Here is a 22379-nt window from a genome sequence, read left to right on the forward strand (position 1 = left end):
TTTTATGTGTGTGACATAAAAAAAACCTTTTTATTTTAAGACAATTATTGATTCACATGCACTTATAAGAAATAACACTGCGATCCCATGTGCCCTTTCCTCAGTTGCCCCCAAAGGTAACATCTTGAAAACTATAATGAATCCTATTAACAGCATATGGCCATTTTTTAAAAAATGCATTTATTTACTATTTACTTGGCTGTATTGGATTGAGTGGTAGAGAGCAGGATTTTTCACTGCCACAGTTCTCATTGTGGTGCCCGGGTTTAGTTGCTCCACAGCATATGGGATCTTCGTTTCCCCACCAGGGATTGAACCCATGTTCCCTGCACTGCAAGGTGGATTCTTTACTACTGGACCACCAGGGAAGTTCCAGGACACTGCCCTTTGATTCTTATTTGATTTTGTGACATCTTCAGCTTTACTTCATTAAGTGACATTAACATCTTTTTCCCAGTAAATCAAAATTGCTTTTGTTTTGACCTGCCAATGTAGGGAGGGCTTCCCTGGTGGCTCAGATGGTAAAGACTCTGCCTGTAATGCAGGAGACCCAGGTTCAATCCCTGGGTCGGGAAGATCCCCTGGACAAGGAAATGTCTACCCACTCCAGTATTCTTGCCTGGAGAATTCCATGGACAGAGGAGCTTGGCAGGCTACAGCCCATAGGGTCACAGAGGTGGACATGACTGAGTGACTAACAACACATTCCCTGCATTGCCAGGTGGACTCTTTACCACTAGACCACCAGGGAAGTCCCAGGACACTGCCCTTTGATTCCTATTTGATTTGTGACATTTTCAGCTTTACTTCATTAAGTGACATTAACATCTTTTTCCAGTAAATCAAAATTACTTTTGTTTTGACCATTTTAAAGATGCCTCTGAGTCATGGGGAGCTGCAAAAACAGGTTCAGCAAAGGTGTTGATGGAACCAGCCTGTCTGAATCCTTTGCCCAGAAGACGGAGGCAAATACATACAACCGGAACCACCCAGAGATGAGTTAACTTCGAAAAAAAACATTTCCCCCTACTTTTGCTGAAAGATGAAACAGCTCAGGCAATGTCCTAGGGTGTGTCACTTGACACCAATGACAAAGATACTGACCCAAACCACAGGCTAGCCCAAAGGGTAGCTGAGCTCAAGAATTTCAGGCAGCACATTTTGGGTAGTAGTTGGAAGTGTATACTTTCTCCAGGGAAGCTTTAAATAAACACCTGTATTCCATTAGATAAAATGGACAAGTTTATTTATTTAAACTTACGGTCTAGCTGACAGTTTCAAGTCAGGAATGCACATGTTATCTTCTCCACAGTCAACCAGGATGTGAGCCTGAGTTGTGCAAACACATATCAGAAAGAATCTGAGAAAACCCACATCCCATCCTTTTTCTTGAAATTTATGAATGATCCCACAAGTTAAACCAAAGCTTTCCTTGCACTCTGCTTGAGTCCATTCAGCTAGAAACTCTGTTTGGCAGTGACCGTCCCATATAGGTTAGTTTACTTAAGAGCCCGATTGCAATTCAATCTGAAATGTCTGTAAAGAATGCTACTCTGGCAGTGTTTTGAGGATTACAGGCTGTATTGCTTCTATTACAGTCACATTTTGAACAAATTAAATCTTGGTTGCACGAGGGGAAGGGCTTCCGAAAACATAGGGATGCAGTATTTCAAGAAACGTGTTCGGAAAAACTCCCAAATGTTACAAGCGTGTGTGCAGGAATGAAAACAAAATGAAATGGATTTTGTCTTAAGGTCATGGGAGCAGTGCCCAGGGCCTGATTGAGATTATACCATCCAAGATGGTCCAGGACCTACCTGTTCGGTAACAACGTTATCCCTGTAATAGTTCAATATTGGTTTCACCTCTAGATCTTCTTGAAAAGTGGATTCATCCAAACTGTAATTCAAACTAATGTTGATTGGAGATAATTTGTCTCGGAATTCAGTCTCATCCTAGAGAAAATAATCACAGACTCAAGAAAGGCTCTGTAAAATGGCTGCAAGATGTTAGCTGGTGAAAGGCAGGCAACATTTAATTTCGCTCAATGCAAGTGAATGATGAAGTAATTACCACCCCAGCAGGCTTAGGCACATGCTGATGGATGGAGAACAGAAGAGCCAGCTTCATGAATCTATGTTCAGAAATGGAATCATTTAGAGCTGCGCCTTTGATGAAGTATATGCTTCCAGTGGCAATCTTTAGGTTCTCCAGATCTTCAACAACTCACAGGAATGGGTCAAATCACATAGGTAAAAGCTTATGTTCATGCTCATTTCTGACTCTTTGTGACCCCATCAACTGTAGCCCACCAAGCTCCTCTGCTCATGGGATTTCCCAGGCAGGCACGAATACTAGAGTGGGTTGCCATTTCCTTCTCCAGGGTGTCTTCCCAACCCAGGGATGGAACCTGCACTGTAGGCGGACTCTTTACCACTGAACCACCACAGAAGCTCTATACGTAAAAAATAGATGCATAGTAAAAGTCACTGAGAGTTTCATGAACTGGGATTTTTATTTTGATGAGGTCGGCAGAATTTATAAGCCCTCTTGTGCTCAGAGGAAGAAAAACCTCTCGATTCTCTTCCTTTCTCATTATTTCTTTAAAGTTCTCATTTGTATGAATTTCAAAACACCTTCAGCACATCTGAAGTTCCCTTAAAAAAGAACCAGAACTTTCCTGGGAGTGAGGGGGTAGCTCCAGCAATAAGGTCTGGGCACACAGAAGCTCCCAAACTGTGCAGTGGGCATGCCAGCCTTCAGATGCATGCCAGCATCAGTCATAATGAGGCACAAGGGTCGTGCTGGCTTTTCATTCCAGAATGTGTTTTTTTAAATTAACTTTTATTGGAGCATAGTTGTTTTACAATGTTGTGTTAGTTTTTGCTGTACAGCAAAGTGAATCAACCATACATATACATAGACCCCTTCTTTTTGGATATCCTTCTCATTTAGGTCACTAAGGAGCACTGAGTAGGGTTCCCTGAGCTATACAGTAGATTCTCAACAGTCATCTGCTTTATTTGTAAACTCTGCTTTCTGTGGGTTTTCCGTTATTATGTCCCCTCGAAGAGAAGACCAACTGAAAAGAGTCTTTACCACCTTACCATTGGTAAGAAGATGAAATAACTGTGTCATACACGTTTTGGCTTTTTAATGGAGGCTTATGAATTATTGTAAAAATACATTGGCTTACAATCTAAATGTCCATTGACAGAGGAATGGATAAAGTGGATAAATGTGGTACATTTATACAATGAAATATTACTTGGCCATTAAAAAGAATGAAATAATGCCATCTGCAACAACATGGATGGACCTAGAGGTTGTCAAACTGAGTGAAGTTAAGTCAGGAGAAACATTGTATGACATCTCTTATAAGTGGAATCTAAAAAGAAATGATACAAATGAACTTACTTACAAAACAGAAAGTGACTTGCAGACTTAGAGGAGGAACTAATAGTTGCCTGTACACACTGAACAAGGACCTACTGTATAGCACAAGGAACTCTGCTCAATGTTATGTGGAAGCCTGGATGGCAGGAGAGTTTGGGAGAGAATGGATACATGTATAGGTATGCCTGAGTCCCTTTGCTGTTCACCTGAGACCATCACAACTTTGTTATACTCCAATACAAAATAAAAAGTCTTTTAAAAAAGAATACATTGCTTTAAAAATATAATTATAACTTACTTTCAATAAAGCCTTTGACTGCCTCACCCTTTTCCTGAGTTGGCTCAGAGATGCACCTTGATAAAATCTGGCCAAACATCCTCATGCAGGATAAAAGTTCAAATAAATTGTGTCTGACTTTCATGTTTTAGGGAGGGGGAGGAAGAAATGAAAACCACCTGAGTTAGTATTAAGACTAAGAGTATATTCAAAACAAGAAGCAGCTTAGCAGAAATTAATGCAACATTATAAATCAACTATAATAAAAATTAAAAGGAAAAACAAAAAGCAGCAGCTTAGGAAGTAACAGCAATACATTATTAGGTTGACTGAAGTCAGGCTCAACATAGGAGTGTGTGGCCCTCAAGTTTCCTCCGATCAAGTGAAAATAGGTGTGGGTCTATGAGAACCGCTGCTGCTTAGTCATTTCAGTCGTGTCTGACTCCGTATGACCCTATGGACTGCAGCCTGCCCGGTTCCTCTGTCCATGGGATTCTCTAGGCAAGGGTACTAGCGTGGGTTGCCATGTCCTCCTCCAGGGGATCTTCTCTACCCAGGGATTGAACCCAGGTCTTCTTCATTGCAGGCAGATTCTTTACCATTGAGCCACCAGAGAAGCCCATGAGACCACTGTGATGGTTTCAATGGAGAAAAATGACTGGAGTTTTGATTTGAATGTGAGAGGCCAAAAAGGTTTGATTCTGGAACACTTACTCGAAGGTAAACGACAAAATCCCGACACTGGAGGGATTTCTGCCCTTTTATCACGAGAGGGAAGACGAGATGTGACTGATGGTTATCAAGGAAGAGCGTACGTTTAATGGCTCCTTTTTGTTTCAGGGTGTCTAACTGCACCTCAGCGGTCAGGCCTAAAGAACAGAAAGACATAAAGCAAATATAATCCGGAAAGGAAAAGTATTCAGTGAATGCAATGCTTTATCAGAGAGAATTCCTATTTCAACTTGCTTATTCAGGAAACATTTCTGCCATAGTTGGGGTCAAAAACAATACATGAGCTGTGTAGATTTGATAAAACACTCCCCAAACTTAAAAACTTGTTTTATGATGGTTTTACACAGTCATTTTCCCCCATAATTGTATCTGTTTTTACAGACAATACCAATTATTCAAGGAATATTTAAGTAGAAGTTCCCATATATATAATAGAAATTTTTGTGTGAATAAAGAGCTCTTTGAGAAGCAGTGAAGTGCTTGTGCTTAGTTGCTCATCATATCTGACTCTTTGCGACCCCATGGACTGTAGCCTGCCAGGCTCCTTTGTCCATGGGATTTTCCAGGTAAGGATACTGGAGTGGGTTGCAATTTCCTCCTCCAGGGGATCTTCCTGACCCAGGAATCAAACCTGTACCTCCTGCATCACAGGTGAATTCTTTACCCACTGAGCCATCGGGGAAGTCCACTTACTTAAAGTAAATTTTCTTAATATGGTAGAGGAGTAGAAAATGAGAATGTGCTCACCTATTGTGTTTGCAATGTTCTGGCCTGCCACAGATGCACACACTTTTAAAGAAAAGCTAGAGAAAATAATAGTTAATAGTTTTCTGGTTAATAAACTTTTCAGTCTGAAGCAGCAATCTTTCTTTTCCCCACCCCAGATAAACAGATATGTTCTTTTTCCTCTATACTTCTCTTAGCACACACACAATTAAACAAATAAATATGCACATATTTATTATTTATTGATTGATATATATACATATATATATCTCACAAGTCTAATACAATTAAGAAAGGTGATATTATTACTTAGGAAGGTAATACTTGGAAGTATTACTAGAGGTCAACTAATTTAAACAGTGGATTCATTAATCAATTATGTGCTATCTTTATTCAAGAAATATATATCAGTATCTTCCATGCGCCAGGAAGTAAAGAATTGGGCAGAATAGTAAGGGGGCAGCTTAGTGATACAACCTGGAGGTGACCCCAATTTGAGGAATCTGAAGGAATCTGGCATGTTTGGTGCCTTAGAGCATGACCAAGAAGCTGAAGAAAGTGAGGGTTGGTCTATCAGTAGAGAACAGGACTTTGAAAATCACATTAAAGAATCTGGATTAAGAGGTGCAAACTTGTAGGTAAAAAATAAGCTACAAGGACATATTGTACAATATGGGAAACATAGCCACTGTTTTATAATAACTATAAATGGAGTATAACCTTTAAAAACTGTGAATCACTATTCTGTATACCTGTAATTTATATAACATTATACATCCACTACACTTCAATTTAAAAAAAAAAGGATTTAGACTTAATTCTGAGAGGCATGGAGCATCACAGTACAATGAACCAGAATCCACTTTCCTTGGAAGCAGGTGGGGACTCGGCAGTTACTTGCCAGGGTTGGGATATAATTTGAGACAGATACCAGAAGAGGAAGGGAAAAGAAAGAAAATGGGGAGAGGAGAATGGCTGTCTCAGGCTCTGTAGGCACAATAATACTGTGTGTAAGGACAATAAAGAGAGGATGGAGGGAACTTCCCTGGGGATCCAGTGGTTAAGGCTCTGTACTCCCAGTGCAGGGGGCCTCAGTTCAATCCCTGGTCGGGGAACTAAGATCCCGCATGCTGCCTGGCATGGCCAAAAAAGAGAGAAGATAGATACGCAAGAGAGATCTTTATAGTTTTTCCTCGAACGTGCCTTAAACCCAATCCAAGGAGGGGCCGGCTGTGGCTTGTAGGACAGCCTGCACTTGGATCTGGCCATGCAGGGAAAGAGGTGGTCTCCGTCTGCCTCTTGCTTGTGCTAAACTCCCTACGGAAAAATGTCAAGCTCTAAAAGCCAGCATTCACGAGGAGGCTTTTTCACAATTATAAGGAAGTGAAAATACAACAAAATACCTAAGTATGATTTAATGACAGCCTTAACATTGTTTATTAGTAAATACTATAGTATGATTGGAACATTTCTACAGAATCCAAAAGGAGTAAATAATCCTTCGTTGTGCTTTAATTATGTGTCAGCTTCCTGTGTCAAACATAATGAAGACGTGTCGCATCTGGGATTCATCGAGCTCCTGTGACCTCAGTCAATGTCTCCCTTCAGGGTAAATAATTTGCCACATACCATTAAGCCAAACGTTTCCCGAGACATCTCTGCTATTTCAAGTGTTTGTACCACTTCCCCAGAGAAATCACAAATTCCAGCCCACTTCTACTTCAGTTGGAATTACTCAAGAAAGACGAATAGTGAATCACATCTTTAAATTTTGTAGCAGGTCTGGCTTTCAAAGCTGGAATTTTTTTCTGTGTCTGACTTTATTTGGAAGTACTTGGTTACGTGTTAAAATTGTCCATTGGCTTTTTTTTTTTTCTGTTTATCCTTACGCCAAACAGACAAAACTCATTAGCTTGTATAAGATAAATTCGTATTTGTAATAAAATGATCTATACGTAGACTGAAATCATTTTACATATAGTATTTTAACACAATTAAGAAACAGAAAATTTTTGCAAAATAAAGTTATGAATGGGAACGTTATCTTCTCTTTGGGAGAAGAATTTGATTGAGAAATGATGATATCAGTTGAAGGGTTACTTTTGATTTACGAATTATGTGTGTGTGCGTGTGTATGTGCTCAGTCACATCCAACTCTTTTGTGACCCCATGGACTAGAGCCTACTAAGTTCCTCTGTCCATGGGATTTACCAGGCAAGAGTGCTGGAGCGGGTTGCCATTTCCTTCTCCAGGGAATTTTCCCAACCCAGGGACTGAACCTGCATCTCTGTGTCTCCTACATTACACTAGTGCCACTTGGGATCCATCAGTGTTACTCTAAACTTAGTTCCCCCTCTCTGCTACCTTTATATCATTAAGTGGACGATTTTAGCTTTTTCATACTGAATTATTGATAACAGCAGTCCAACCTACATATTTTGTTTACAGATGTTTTTAAGCCAAAAAAAAAAACAACAAAGAGTTGCCAAATTATAACTTTGACAGCACTCTGTTCTGATGGAAAAAGAAAACCTCACTGAAATATTCATTCTGAATTTAGAAAAATATTTCTCTTCTATATAAACACACACATGTACATCATGTGTATATTGTTTTTTGGCCACACAGTATGTGGGATCTTAGTTTCCCAAACAGGGATTGAACTTGCATCCCCTGCAGTGGAAATGTGTATAGTCTTAACCGCTGGATTTCCAGGAAGTCCCCACCATATATATATATATATATTTTTACTTTACTTTACAATACTGTATTGGTTTTGCCATACATCAACACGAGTCCACCATGGGTGTACACGTGTTCCCAATCCTGAACCCCCCTCCCACCTCCCTCCCCATACCACCTCTCTGGGTCATCCCAGTACACCAGCCCCAAGCATCCTGTATCATGCATTGAACCTAGACTGGCGATTCATTTCTTATATGATATTATACATGCTTCAATGACATTCTCCCAAATCATCCCACCCTCTCCCTCTCCCACAGAGTCCAAAAGACTGTTCTATACATTTGTGTCTCTTTTGCTGTCTCACATACAGGGTTATCATTACCATCTTTCTAAATTCCATATATATGTGTTAGTATACTGTATTGTTTTTCTTTCTGGCTTACTTCACTCTGTATAATAGGCTCCAATTTTATCCACCTCATTAGAACTGATTCAAATTCATTCTTTTTAATGGCTGAGTAATACTCCATTGTGTATATGTACCATGGCTTTCTTATCCATTCATCTGCTGATGGACATCTAGGTTGTTTCCATGTCCTGGCTATTATAAACCGTGCTGCGATAAACATTGAGGTACACGTGTCTCTTTCAATTCTGGTTTCCTCGGTGTGTATGCCCAGCAGTGGGATTGCTGGGTCATAAGGCAGTTCTATTTCCAGTTTTTAAAGGAATATCCACACTGTTCTCCATAGTGGCTATACTAGTTTGCATTCCCATCATGTAAGAGGGTTCCCTTTTCTCCACACCCTCTCCAACCTTTATTGCTTGTAGACTTTTGGATCGCAGCCATTCTGACTGGTGTGAAATGGTACCTCATTGTGGTTTTGATTTGCATTTCTCTGATAATGAGTGATGTTGAGCATCTTTTCATGTGTTTGTTAGCCATCTGTATGTCTTCTTTGGAGAAATGTCTGTTTAGGTCGTTGGTCCATTTTTTGATTGGGTCGTTTATTTTTCTGGAATTGAGCTGCAGGAGTTGCTTGTATATTTTTGAGATTAGTTGTTTGTCAGTTGCTTCATTTGCTATTATTTTCTCCCATTCTGAAAGCTCTCTTTTCACCTTGCTTATAGTTTCCTTTGTTGTGCAGAAGCTTTTAATTTTAATTAGATCCCATTTGTTTATTTTTGCTTTTATTTCTAGTATTCTGAGAGGTGGATCATAAGGACTCTGCTATGATTTATGTTGGAGAGTGTTTTGCCTATGTTCTCCTCTAGGAGTTTTATAGTTTCGGGTCTTATGTTTAGATCTTTAATCCATTTTGAGTTTATTTTTGTGTATGGTGTTAGAAAGTGTTCTAGTTTCATTCTTTTACAAGTGGTTGACCAGTTTTCCCAGCACCACTTGTTAAAGAGATTGTCTTTACTCCATTGTATATTCTTGCCTCCTTTGTCGAAGATAAGGTGTCCATAGGTGTGTGGATTTATCTCTGGGCTTTCTATTTTGTTCCATTGATCTATATGTCTGTCTTTGTGCCAGTACCATACTGTCTTGATGACTGTGGCTTTGTAGTAGAGTCTGAAGTCAGCAGATTGATTCCTCCAGTTCTATTCTTCTTTCTCAAGATTGCTTTGGCTATTCGAGGTTTTTTGTATTTCCATACAAATTCTGAAATTATTTGTTCTAGTTCTCTGAAAAATACCATTGGCAGCTTGATAGAGGTTGCATTGTATCTATAGATTGCTTTGAGTAGTATACTCATTTTCACTATATTGATTCTTCCGATCCATGAACATGGTATATTTCTCCATCTATTAGTGTCCTCTTTGATTTCTCTCACCAGTATTTTATAGTTTTCTATATATAGGTCTTTAGTTTCTTTAGGTAGATATATTCCTAAGTATTTTATTCTTTTCATTGCAATGGTGAATGGAATTGTTTCCTTAATTTCTTTTTCTACTTTCTCATTATTAGTGTATAGGAATGCAAGGGATTTCTGTGTGTTGATTTTATATCCTGCTACTTTACTATATTCACTGATTAGCTCTAGTAATTTTCTGCCCACCATATGTTTTATGAAATAGATTATTAAGTACACTTACAGGTCTTCATCTAATTACAGTAAACACTTGAGTTGTCGGGGAAAGCTGTGAATGATTATTAAATTATAATTAAAATTTTAAACTGTTGGGCTATACTTCTGGTGCATCAGAAAGCAGGACAGTATATCACAAATCCTCTAACATTAGTCCTAACCTGACACAATAATTATTCTGTGAAGTAATGGTGTTCATAGCCATCCATGTATGGAGGAGGAGGAATGAAATAAATGTGAAACGGGACTTAAAAATACAAAGCACTTCAGTTTTCAATCGAGCTGCATCAATACTCTTTCAACGATAATAGATTTTACATAAAGAAAAATAATAGATTTTACGTAAAGATTTTATGTAAAATTTTATGTAAAAATAATAGATTTTACATTTTTACATAAAATAATAATAGATTTTACATAAAGTTACATGTAACTGAAAAGTTTTTTTCAAATTTGAAAAGGGCAGTTTATGAACTTCTACATTTGTAAAATATTTTTTATTAATTTTTATATTTCTCATTCAATAACAAGTATATGAATATGTATAGGCTGGCTTTATTTTGTTTTCTAGTTTAGAAATGCAAGTAGCAGAAACTTTATAAATCTACATAACTGTTTGAAAGGTACAGAAATTTACATTGAGGGAAATGGAGAACTATTTCCCAGTTAGAGGTTGACTTTCATAGGTACAATATAAAGTTATATCAAATACAGACAAAAACTACAGAAAAGATAATCAACAAATACCTTTCAGTCATTTTGGAAATACTGAACTAAATTCCTATAATAAATCTGAAGAAGTATTCGAGAAACACATTTGAGACTGAACCTGCTGTTAATTTTGCATCTTCTAACACTCTGAGTCACCCATTCAAAGTTTTTTCATGTGAAAATGAAACCTCTTCCAGAAAATGGATGCAACAGAATTAAATAAGTAACTGTTATTTGCCCACATAACAAATTGCATTTTATCTAAGTAATCTGATTTAATGCAACAAGAGTTCATGAAAAAATAATTCTCGTTGAAAAGTAATATTCTTTCCACAAGACCAAACAGATCCTATGATCCATTGAAAACACCAAAACTTAAAAAAGAAAAAAATTCAAAAACCAAAAAATCCCTAGAAAAGATAATCTAGTTCATAGGAAGATTTTACACCAGAGTGTGCCCTACACAAATACTTTAAAGAACTCAGCCTAGAAGTCCATTCAGTCATGAATGTGAAAACGGAGGACGTGGGGCACGTGCTCAAGTAGCACTCATTCTTCCTTTCATGTTCATTTCATCCAGGATTCAGAGAGATGCTGGCTTTTTCACTTATTTTCTCAGATCAGGCTTTCATTATAATATTTTATGGTTTCATAACCCTTTTAAAATGTGCCCAGGGCATTTCCCAGTTACTTTCAGAAGCTGGTTAAGGGGAAGACAGTCCTCCCCAAACTGAGAGGTCCCAGCAAAGGAATTCTTCATGGTCATCCACACCCCTTATCCTCCACCCTTAAAGGCTCTGATTCCAGTATGAAGCCCTGTCCAGAGGCCATGAGCAACATGCTGAAACTGGCTGGGAATACATTCTGTAACAGTGGTCCCCAACCTTTTTGGCACAAGGGATTGATTTCATGGAAGACAGTTTTTGCACGGAGCAGGGGTTGGGGGAGATGGTTTTGGGATGATTCAAGTGCTTTACATTTACTGTGAACTTTACTTCTAATCTAATGCTGATGCTAGTTTGACAGGAGGTACCGGTCCACAGTCTGGAGGTTGGGGACTGTTCCAAGGGTCTAGACTGATGTGTTCTGCATTCTGACCTTCTCAGGAACTGACCATATCATCTGAGTTATGCCATATCTTCTAGAAAATGGGGGCAAATCTCAAACACTCCAAATATTTGTTGATTTTTCAGAGTGTGTGTATGTGCTCAGTCGTGTCTGACTCTTTGCGACTCTGTACATTATAAACCACCAGGTTCCTCTGTCCATGGGATTCTCCAGGCAAGAATACTGGAGTGGGTTTCCATTTCCTCCTAAAGGGGATCTTCCCAACCCGAGGACTGAGCTCTCCAAGCCAGAGATTGGGGCTTCCCTTGTAGCTCAATCAGTAAAGAATCTGTCTACAATGCAGGAGACCCAGGTTCAACTCCTGGGTTGGGAAGATCCCCTGGAGGAGGAAACAGCAACCCACTCCAGTATTCTTGCCTGGAGAATCCCACGGACAGAGGAGCCTGGCAGGCTACAGTCCATGGGGTCATAAGAGTCAGATACAACTTTGTGACTAAACCACCACCACCCAGGGATTGAGATGTCTCTGGCATCTCCTCCATTGCAAGTGGGAGGCCCTGGATGCTGCACAGAACTTTAAGAAGTGGGTCTGTTTCCCCAGACTAGTGACTGTGTGAGAAGTGTGGAGCAGTCGGAGATGATTACTGCATCCTACCCTGTGCAGACGATAGGGGGTGAGCAACTATTGCAATCTATAGCGAAGAGGGTCTTACGTGATACCTGTATTTTAGAGACCAAAAAGTCACGATCCTTGGGACGGGGAGTAGTTTTTTTTTTTAAATTTCTTGATCTTGGTTTGGACAGTGGGTTTGGTTGTGTTCCAGTTTTGTTCTAATGTCAGAGGATGAGTCAGGGTGATGGTATGATTGAATTGTGTGGAGATGTTACCAATGGGATACCCCTGTGGGTGTCTGCCTTCAAAGCAGAAGGGTATGTTATAGCCTCCATTAAATTGGTTATAAAATGCCCAGGTTGTGGGTTTGATAAGTTTCCAGGAATGAGTTCTATATGTTCTTTTAAAATCTGGAGAAACAAGGATCCTATATAGTTCGGCCCAAAAGTTGTGGTTCTGGGGTCAAGCTGGGCAATTGCATAGGCTGAGACACTGGGCCAAGTTGTGTCTATATCAGAGAATATTACCCTAAAGCACTACCCAATAGGACAGACTTCTGACCCTGGAGGACCTACATACCGAGAAGCAAACTGGCAGTTTCTTGAGCTGTGTTACACTCAGGTTCTATTTCTTGGTCCTTTCAGGTGACTGGCCAGATCAACAGGAAAATTCTCAGATGTCTAAGCTGTGTTCTCCTACAGTACAGGCTAAGGAACCATAATTTTACTGCTGCTTCTGATGATGAGATCATGGCCCCCCAAATACATGAGGACACAAAAATCTCTATAACATTTACCTTCCATCTCATTGTACATGTGAGGTTATAAAACTTACATCTGTCTTCAGCACAGAAAGTGAGTAATCGGACCCAATTTGACCCACTATTAAAAAAAAAAATAGACAATACATATGTCTGGAAAGTGTCTATAAGCATATGCAAATACAAGCATCAAGATTTTTCTTATTATATTTTCAATTTGTTTAAAGTTGATTTTCGTATGCCAAGATTCTAAAAGAACTCCAAGATTTGCTTGGGTGAGAATTTTCTCAGGTTAGTTTTGTTTCTCATCTCATGTGGTGCCTATAGATGGAGACATACCCTTCACATAAGTCGACAGCGAAAGATCAGCATTGTGTCAGTTACTTTTTTTTTAATAGACTAACTCCTGGCTACTCGGATGTGGTGCTCAGACCGGCAGCATCAGCACCACTTTGGAGCATCTTCAGAAACATAGTCTCAGGTCCCACCCCAGATTTATGGCCCCCGAAGTGCAGGTTCACAAGATTCCCAGGTGATCTGAGTTCACACAAGAGGGCAAGAAGCACTGTAGAAACTCACCAGGCTACAGGTGCCATTGATTCTGGAATCAGGCAGGTTTTGTTTTCCAGATTGATGATCACCGGCTGCAGGAGAAGTTGGGCCCCCACTGTCACAACTGGCCTCGCTCTGCAGGGAGAAGATGCACGGCTTTAACCAGTCCTGCGAGCAGCAGGCAGAAGCCACTGCCAGCATTCCCAGCCCCAGTGCCAAGAGTTCCCCTCACTGCATGAACAGGTGGCCTCAGGACTCAACCAGCTATGTTCAGACACCTCTGGTTGCTCATGAATATTGTGGAGCTGTGAGACTGTGGAGCAAAGCTGCATTCAAGGACCTGCTCTGTCTATGGAGTGCTCACAGTATTTTGGTGACATGGCTATGAAATACTTCCCTGGGATCTGCTAGTCTATCCACATTCACATCTGAATATGAAGAAATACATCATCCTACAGTCATTTGCGTCACATCTGTAAGTACTTGAATTTTTATTTCATTTATTTGGAGGTGCCAGGTCTTAGTTGTGCTATGTGAGATCTAGTTCCCTAAAAGGGGATTGAACCTGGGTTCCCTGCGTTGGTAACGTGGAGTCTTAGCCACTGGACCACCCAGGAAGTCCCTGGATAGGGACTTTTAAATGTCTTTTGCTTTGTTATCTTTTTACTTTAAAAAAATTTTTACTTACTTTTAATTGAAGGATAATGGCTTTACAATATTGTGTTGGTTTCTGCCATACATCAACATGAATCAAGCCATAGGTATATACGTGTATCCTCCCTCTTGAACCTCCTTTCAACTTCCCACCCCATCTCACCCCTCTAGGTTGTCACAGAGCACCAGTTTGAGCTCCTTGACTCATAAGTCAGATAAAAACAAATATCATATATAAACACACGTATATGGACTCTAGAAAGATGGTACTGATGAACCTATTTGCAGGGTAGCAACGGAGACGCAGACATAGAGAATACACTTGTGGACACAGCGGGAAGGAGAAGGTGGGACAAATGGAGAGAGTAATATGCAAACATACACACTACCATATGTAAAATAGATAGCCAGTGGGGATTTTTAAATGTTGATTGGCAATTTTCTAGCCAAGCTTTGCAGATTGACCTAAACCCATGAGGGTGGGTGGACTCATTCTGTGCTTCATACAGAGCAGTGGTTCTCAAATCCTGATTGCACAACAGAAGCAGCCAACAGCTTTAAAACAGAAACCAGACCCAGGCTCACCACAGATCAATTGAATCAGAACCCCCGGGGGGGTCAAGGCCGGGCACTGGAATGTCAAACACACCCTCCAGGTGATTCTGTTGTGCAGCCAAGCTGGAGGAGAGGGACTAATACAGAGTAAACTCAATTCCAACCACCCAGGTGAGGATAAACCAGACCAGAAAGTAAATCACTGGGAAAGAGAATGGGGCAAATTTTTAAAGCTTGGTGCCAAGACAGGAGAGCTGGGAGCCAGATCTCCAGATGACAATGTGAGATGATGCTATGCTGATTAAGTTTTCCTCTGACAGGTGGGAGGGCTGGGCCATGGGGCAATGTGTTGTTTAGGGCACTGGTTTAAAGGATTTCATGATTACCATAATGGTACCTAGTGGGAATTTTCCTAAACTCCTTTATGCTATCTGTACACTGTTAGGTGATTTTTATTTTCAATATTGTATGAGCTCCAGTCCTTTGAAAAGCAGGTTAGACAGGATTAGACACACAAGACATTTATTAAGGTAAATACCTATGAAGGAAAAAGGGGAGACAGGAGGCTAGGAGTCAAGAGTGTGATGTAGGTCTGATCCCTGGGAATGAACAAGGAAAGAAAAGGCAACCTGGGAAAGAAGCTCCAGCTGGGGCACTTGGGGAGGAAGGTCTTAAGCCAAAGTTGCCTGTTTGTGGAGCTCTAGGTGGGCCTACATTTGTATCTCTATTGTGTCCAGTAATTGACTGGGAGCCTTTTATGGGAAACAGGGCCTTGTTGCAAATGTAGATTCAGAGCATAGTGGCTGGACCACGAGTCAGTTGCACTCCATCAGCTCCAAGTGCCTCTTGCCTGGAGAATCCCGTGGACGGAGGAGCATGGTAGGCTGCAGTCCATGAGGTCGCTAAGAGTCGGACGTGACTGAGCGACTTCACTTTCACTTTTCAGTTTCATGCATTGGAGAAGGAAATGGCAACCCACTCCAGTGTTCTTGCCTGGAGAATCCCAGGGACGGGGGAGCCTCCAAGTGGTGCTGCTTCATGGCCACAAACACAGCCCCAATCCTTCCTGTATTTTGAGCATTCCAATCACCTGATTCGCTACTCCCTGAAATGGAGAGTGGTTGGTATACATCAGCTCTCTGAGGATGTCTTAGTACTGATGGACATAATCCTACCTCCTTGAGGAAACCAACTTTAGAATCCCTCGGGGAGCTGACCTAGGTTTGTGCTAGGTCATGTGCCCAGAACACCTGGGTCAGCTCTCTGCCTTTCGATACACACTAACCTGGTGTCTTACATTCCTGTAACACTTTTTTAAACAAGAAAACAATCTCAATTTTCGATCACTGCCTACTGGTTACTTATTATTCTGTGTACTTTACATGCAGAGTCTCAATCCTTTTAACAAAATAACTTTATAATGTAAGTATTATGCCCATTTGACATATGAAAAAAAAAATCTGAGGCTCAGAAAGTTATAGAAACTGGCCCAAGATTACAAATGGGTGAGTGTCTGGAATGGCCAGGTTTTTCTTTTTTCTTTTCTTTCTTTTTTTGTTTAAGCAACACAAATTTATTGACACCAAGGGATCAGGAGAAGCATGTTTTATCTGAAAGCTCGAAGGAAGGATTCATTCAGGGGTCTCTCCTAGCTTCTGAAAGTTCTTCACTTGTGGCAGCCTAACTCCAATCTTCACATGGTCTTCTCCTTGTATGTATGTCTGTCTCTTCACAGCGCATTCTTTTTATTAGAAAAACAGTCAAATTGGATTAGAGGTGCGATGGCTAAGTATTTTAAAATCCAGATCTGTCCTATTTGAATTGTTCAATGCTTGCTTTTGAAGACTACTGATTCTTGGATAGTATTTCTATTCCCTAATTTAGTGTCCACACTTGATTACAGAGGCCAGGATACATAATACCATTCCCCCACCCCACCTTCCTTATCTATAAGCACATTTTAATGCATTTTGAAAGCAAAGAGAAGTATTTAAATGGAGGGCCATCTAAAGAGTGTGTCATTTTGTAAGTTCCGCTAAGATTCATATCTTATTTAACATTATGTTAGTAGAGGCTGGAAGTTTGGTCATGAGATATGAGAACAAAAACAGAAAGGTTGAAAGACAGGGAAAAATACTGAGGGGAAAATATTCCTGCAAACTTTAAAAAAGAGCATCTAAATGTTCTCCAAAATAAATAATTGGGATATACTTTAAGGCAAAACTAAAAACAAAGAGGAAATGTATCTGAAACAACTAGAAGAATGTGTCCATCAATGAAGAAATGAAGAAAATGTGGTATACATATTCAACAGAATACTATTCAGCCACAAAAGGAAATCTTGCCTTTTGTAACAACACAGAAGGACCTTGAGAGTATTATGCTTAGTGAAAAATTCAGAAAAAGACAAATATCATATGATCTCACTTACATGTACAATCTAAAAACAAAAATCAAAATCACAAGATGAACATACAGATATAGGGAACAGATTGGTGGTTGCCAGAGATGGCAGTGAGAGGGGGTGAGAAAAGGGTGAAAGTGGTCACAAGTACAAACGTCTAGTAATAAGTAAGTCTTGGGGATTTATTATTTATAAGATAAGTCATACAGCATGGTGTTTATAGTTAATAATACCATGTTATTGTTATATATACAGTATATTGAAAAGTTGCCAAGAGGGTAGGTCTTACAATTTCTTATCACAGGACAAAAAAAGTTGTAACTATGTGGTGATGGATGTAATTAACGAGACTTATCATGGTAATCATTTTGCAATATATACAAATATTGAATGTCATATACCTGAAGTTAATATGTTATAATAAAAAAAAAGAACATTTGCAGACCATCAACCACATACCTGTAAACTGCTACTTTTCCTGTTCCAAATGCACCCACAATTAAGTCTAAAAAAAAAAAACACAAAATAGAAGCACAAATTTTATAGAATTGATCAAAACTCATAATTAATTATAAATAGCACAGAGAGCAACCTGACATGCCGATTGCAGAATGAGAGTCATACAAACAAGAACAGCAAATCACGGCTTTCTTAAGGCATTTTGGAAAAAATATAGGAACTTCACTGTAACTCAGTATGACACATAAATCAACAGATCTCCAACCCTACTGGACTCAGGAAGGCCAGCCTTCTGGAAATGCTTTAGATACTCGTCATAATGCCATATCCTCCAGGCCCAAGGCACACACCTTACATCATAAGGGAAGAAGCACCTGTGTCTCTATCTCTGATTTGTAAATAAGATCATAGTGATGACCTGAAAGGGAAGGAAGTCCAAAAGGGAAGGGATATATGTGTATGTATATCTGATTCATTTTGCTATACAGTAGAAACTAACTTAAGATTGTAAAGCAACTATACTCCAATGAAAAACTAATTTAGAAAGAAAAAAGGACTTCCCTGGTGGTCCAGTGGCTAAGACTCTGCACTCCCAATGCATGTGGCCTGGGTTCAATCTCTGGTGGGAACTAGATCCCACATGCTGCAGCTAAATAAATAAATAGAAAAAAGGGGGAGGGAAGCATATGCTAAGTGCCTACTATGTACCAGGCTCATCACACATACTGTTTTATCATCCCCCTATCAGCAACAGTCCTATAAGGCAAGTGTTTTACCAGTGAAGTAGGGCATTTTGGCTGCCATCTTACCTCAGCCTTTTGCTCTTACAAATATGTGGGTGGCGAGTATGGTTTTGGCAGAGTGACTGGTAGTATATGAAATAACTGACATATCATTATAACAGTCTCTCCTTATTAATGGTTTTGCTTCTTTGGTTTCAGTTACCTGTGGTCAACCACAGTCTGAAAATATTAAGTGGAAAATTCCAGAAATAAACAACTCATCATCAAACTTTTAAACTGCACGCTGTTCTGAGCAGCGTGATGAAATCTCACGCCATCCTGCCTGGGATGTGAATGACCTCTTGGTCCAGCATGTCCTATCTGTAGTCGCTTAGTGGCCAACTTGGTGTCTCAGTGCTTCTTCTAGTGACACTTATTTTACTTAATAATAGCACTAAACTGCGAGAAGAGTGATGCTAGGGACTTCCTTAGTGTTCCAGTGGTTAATACTCCACGCTTCCAATGCAGGGAGTGTGGGTTCGATCCCTGGTCAGGGGAACTAAGATCCTGCATGCTGCAGGGCATGACCAAAAAAAATTAAAAAGGAGTGATGCTAGCAATTAAAATGTGCTAAAGAGAAGCCCTAAGTGATTCCTCTCAGTGAAAAGGTGAGCATTCTCCACTTAGTAAGAAACAAAATCCTACACTAAAGCTGCTAAAAGCTACAGTAAGAACAAATCTTATATATGTGAAACTGTGAAGAAGGAAAAAAACACTCATGCTAGTTTTGTGGTCACACCACAAGCTGCAAAAGTTAAGAAGTAGGTGAGAAGTAATTAGCTAAGACTGAAAAAACATTGAATTTGTACAATAAGATGTTTTAAGTGAGAGAGACCAGATTCACATAACTTTTATTATAGTATATAGTTATAATTGTTCTACTGTATTCTTAGTTATTATTGTTAATCTCTGTACCTAATTAATAAATTCATCTTTATGTATAGGGGAAAAACATAGTATCTAGAGGGTTCAGTACTCTCTGAGGTTTCAGGCATCCACTGAGAGTTCTGGAAATGCCCCCATGGATAAGCAGGGAAACTATAATAATATTAAATAATAACAACAATGCTAATAATCAACAAAACATATTGAACACTTATTCTAGGCCAGGAATCCTTTTAACGAATTTACTTTAACTGATTCCTAGTAAGTTAAAGGAGAAGGCAATGGCACCCCACTCCAGTACTCTTGCCTGGAAAATCCCATGGATGGAGGAGCCTGGTAGGCTGCAGTCCATGGGGTCGCTAAGAGTCAGACATGACTGAATGACTTCACTTTCACTTTGTAATTTCATGCATTGGAGAAGGAAATGGCAACCCACTCCAGTGTTCTTGCCTGGAGAATCCCAGGGGCGGGAGAGCCTGGTGGGCTGACGTCTATGGGGTCACACAGAGTCGGACACGACTGAAGTGACTTAACAGCAGCAGCAAGTTAAAAAGTCTTTATTATTAGCACAATTTTGCAGGAAAGGAATTTGCTTTTTGTTTTCATTTATTTTGTTGCAGTAGAGTTGCTTTACCATGTCGTGTCAGTTTCTGCTGTACAACAAAGTGAATCAACTGTATGTACACATATATCCCCTCTTTTTGGATTCCCTTCCCATTTAAATCAGCACAGAGTATTGAGTAGAATGCCATGTGCTATACAGTAGGTTCTTACTAGTTTTCTATTTTATACATAGGGTATATACATATCAACCCCAATCTTCCAATCCACTCCTCCCCCCTACATTCCCTGCTTGCTATCCATACGTTTGTTCTCTGCCTCTATGTTTTGGCAGAAGAGGAATTTGAGGCTTAGGGAGGAGGCTTACATATAAATTCACTGATGAGTCGCAAAGAGTCAGACATGACTGAGATCATTTCCCTTTCACACACATTCAGATGAGGTGAAGCTGGGTTACAGCAGGACTGGGCAACAGAGAAGTCTTAGACTCTTTGAGGAGTAATGTTCACAACAATCTCAGTGATTGGCTAATACACAGGCAGAACTCTCCATTTTTCTTAATCTCATGTTTGATGCTTATTTTTTCTCAGGAGGTGCAACCAAGCACAAATGAAAATGATCATGGTTATATCTGCAAAGTAAAATTTAGATGCAGAGATGGGAAAATTGGATTGGCAGAATTAACAGCCACAGAAGAAAACTTATAGTAGCTGAAACCATAATTGGTTAATTCCAGTAGAACTGAGGTGAAAATGAAAAGAAAAAAAGATGGGGAAACTTTTTTGGCCATGCCATATGGAAAACCAATCAAGGAATTAAATTGGTTTAATGGAGTTTGTACAGGAAAATGATTTGTAGCCACATGCCCTTGGCATTCACCTTTCCAGACAAAGGAACTGGTCAGACTGCAAGCAACTATGATTCTTCTCTAGGGGCTTCTCTTGGCTGGGCCAGGGCATTACCCTCAGCCCATGATGGATGGGGACTGGATGGATAGTTAGGTCCACGAGCTAGCAAGGCTTCTTTCTTAGGGTGACTCTAAGGCATGTGCTTCCTGTCTCCAGACTTCCCCAGTGAGACAAAGCCCTAGTTGCCCACCCAGTCAGGGTCGTGATAATAATCTTTCCTTTTCACATCTCTCTTCCCTACTTCCTTAGCAATGGTTTCTGGGGGTTATTCCTCAAATAAACTACTTATTTTCTAATATTTAATGTCTGCTCTTAAAGAACCCAACCAAAGATAATAATTCTTGTGAAAAATGTTTTTTTTTTTTAATAGACTCATATCTTCAGGATTAAAATCAGTCAAAATATCTCTGGTTACATGGAAGAAATGTAAGTGTCCATCAACAGATGAATGGGTAAAGAAGATGGATACACAGAACACACACACAGGACTATTAGTTGGTCATTAAAAAAATGAAATATTGCCATTTGCAGCAAAATGGATGGACAAGTTGATTATAGTGAGTGAAGTCAAAGAAAGATAAATATTATATGATCTTACTGATATCTAAAAAATTATACACATGAATTTATATACAAAACAGAAATAGGCTTACAGACATAGGAAAGAAACATCTTATTATCAAAGGGGAAGGAAAGGGGGAGGAATAAATTAGTAGTGTGGGATTAACAGAAATACATCATTATACATAAAATAGATAAGAATATACTGTATAGCACAGGGAACCATATTAAACATTTTTAAATGAACTATAAAGGAAAATAATCAGAACATATATATATCCATATAACTGAGTCACTTGGCTGTATAGCTGAAACTAACACAATATTGTAAATCAACTATACTTCAATTTAAAAAGTTGAAAGTTTCTTGTTATATAGACACAGCATCGGATTCAGATGATAGACTGGACTATCAGGACTGGACTCCAAAGATCCATGGTTTAAAAGATGTGCATGCTAATATTCAAAAGCAGAGACATTACTTTGCCGACTAAGGTCCGTCTAGTCAAGGCTATGGTTTTTCCTGTGGTCATGTATGGATGTGAGAGTTGGACTGTGAAGAAGGCTGAGCGCCGAAGAATTGATGCTTTTGAAGTGTGGTGTTGGAGAAGACTCTTGAGAGTCCCTTGGACTGCAAGGAGATCCAACGAGTCCATTCTGAAGGAGATCAGTCCTGGGATTTCTTTGGAAGGAGTGATACTAAAGCTGAAACTCCAGTACTTTGGCCACCTCATGCGAAGAGTTGACTTATTGGAAAAGACTTTGATGTTGGGAGGGATTGGGGGCAGGAGGAAAAGGGGACGACAGAGGATGAGATGGCTGGATGGCATCACTGACTCGATGGACATGAATCTGAGTGAATTCCAGGAGTTGGTGATGGACAGGGAGGCCTGGCGTGCTGCGATTCATGGGGTCACAAAGAGTCGGACACGACTGAGCAACTGAACTGAACTGAGCTGATGCTAATGTTTAATTGGAGAAGGAAATAGCAACCCAC

The 22379-nt window shown here is 39.7% G+C and overlaps 1 protein-coding gene across 2 annotated transcripts in view; it reads right to left on the reverse strand.

Moving 5' to 3' along the window:
- Positions 1–22379, reverse strand: part of ITGA8 (integrin subunit alpha 8) — a 201004-nt gene that overhangs the window by 88221 nt on the left and 90404 nt on the right. For both annotated transcript variants that reach the window (XM_069547566.1, XM_069547567.1), the window contains exons 14-19: positions 17686–17731; positions 13641–13748; positions 5153–5208; positions 4388–4542; positions 1818–1955; positions 1262–1329 (exon numbers count right to left, since the gene is read on the reverse strand). In XM_069547566.1, the coding sequence (XP_069403667.1) occupies positions 1262–1329; positions 1818–1955; positions 4388–4542; positions 5153–5208; positions 13641–13748; positions 17686–17731 (571 nt within the window). The remainder of the gene's footprint in view (positions 1–1261; positions 1330–1817; positions 1956–4387; positions 4543–5152; positions 5209–13640; positions 13749–17685; positions 17732–22379) is intronic.

The sequence above is a fragment of the Ovis canadensis genome, chromosome 13 (assembly GCF_042477335.2).
Source record: "Ovis canadensis isolate MfBH-ARS-UI-01 breed Bighorn chromosome 13, ARS-UI_OviCan_v2, whole genome shotgun sequence".
Taxonomy (NCBI): domain Eukaryota; kingdom Metazoa; phylum Chordata; class Mammalia; order Artiodactyla; family Bovidae; genus Ovis; species Ovis canadensis.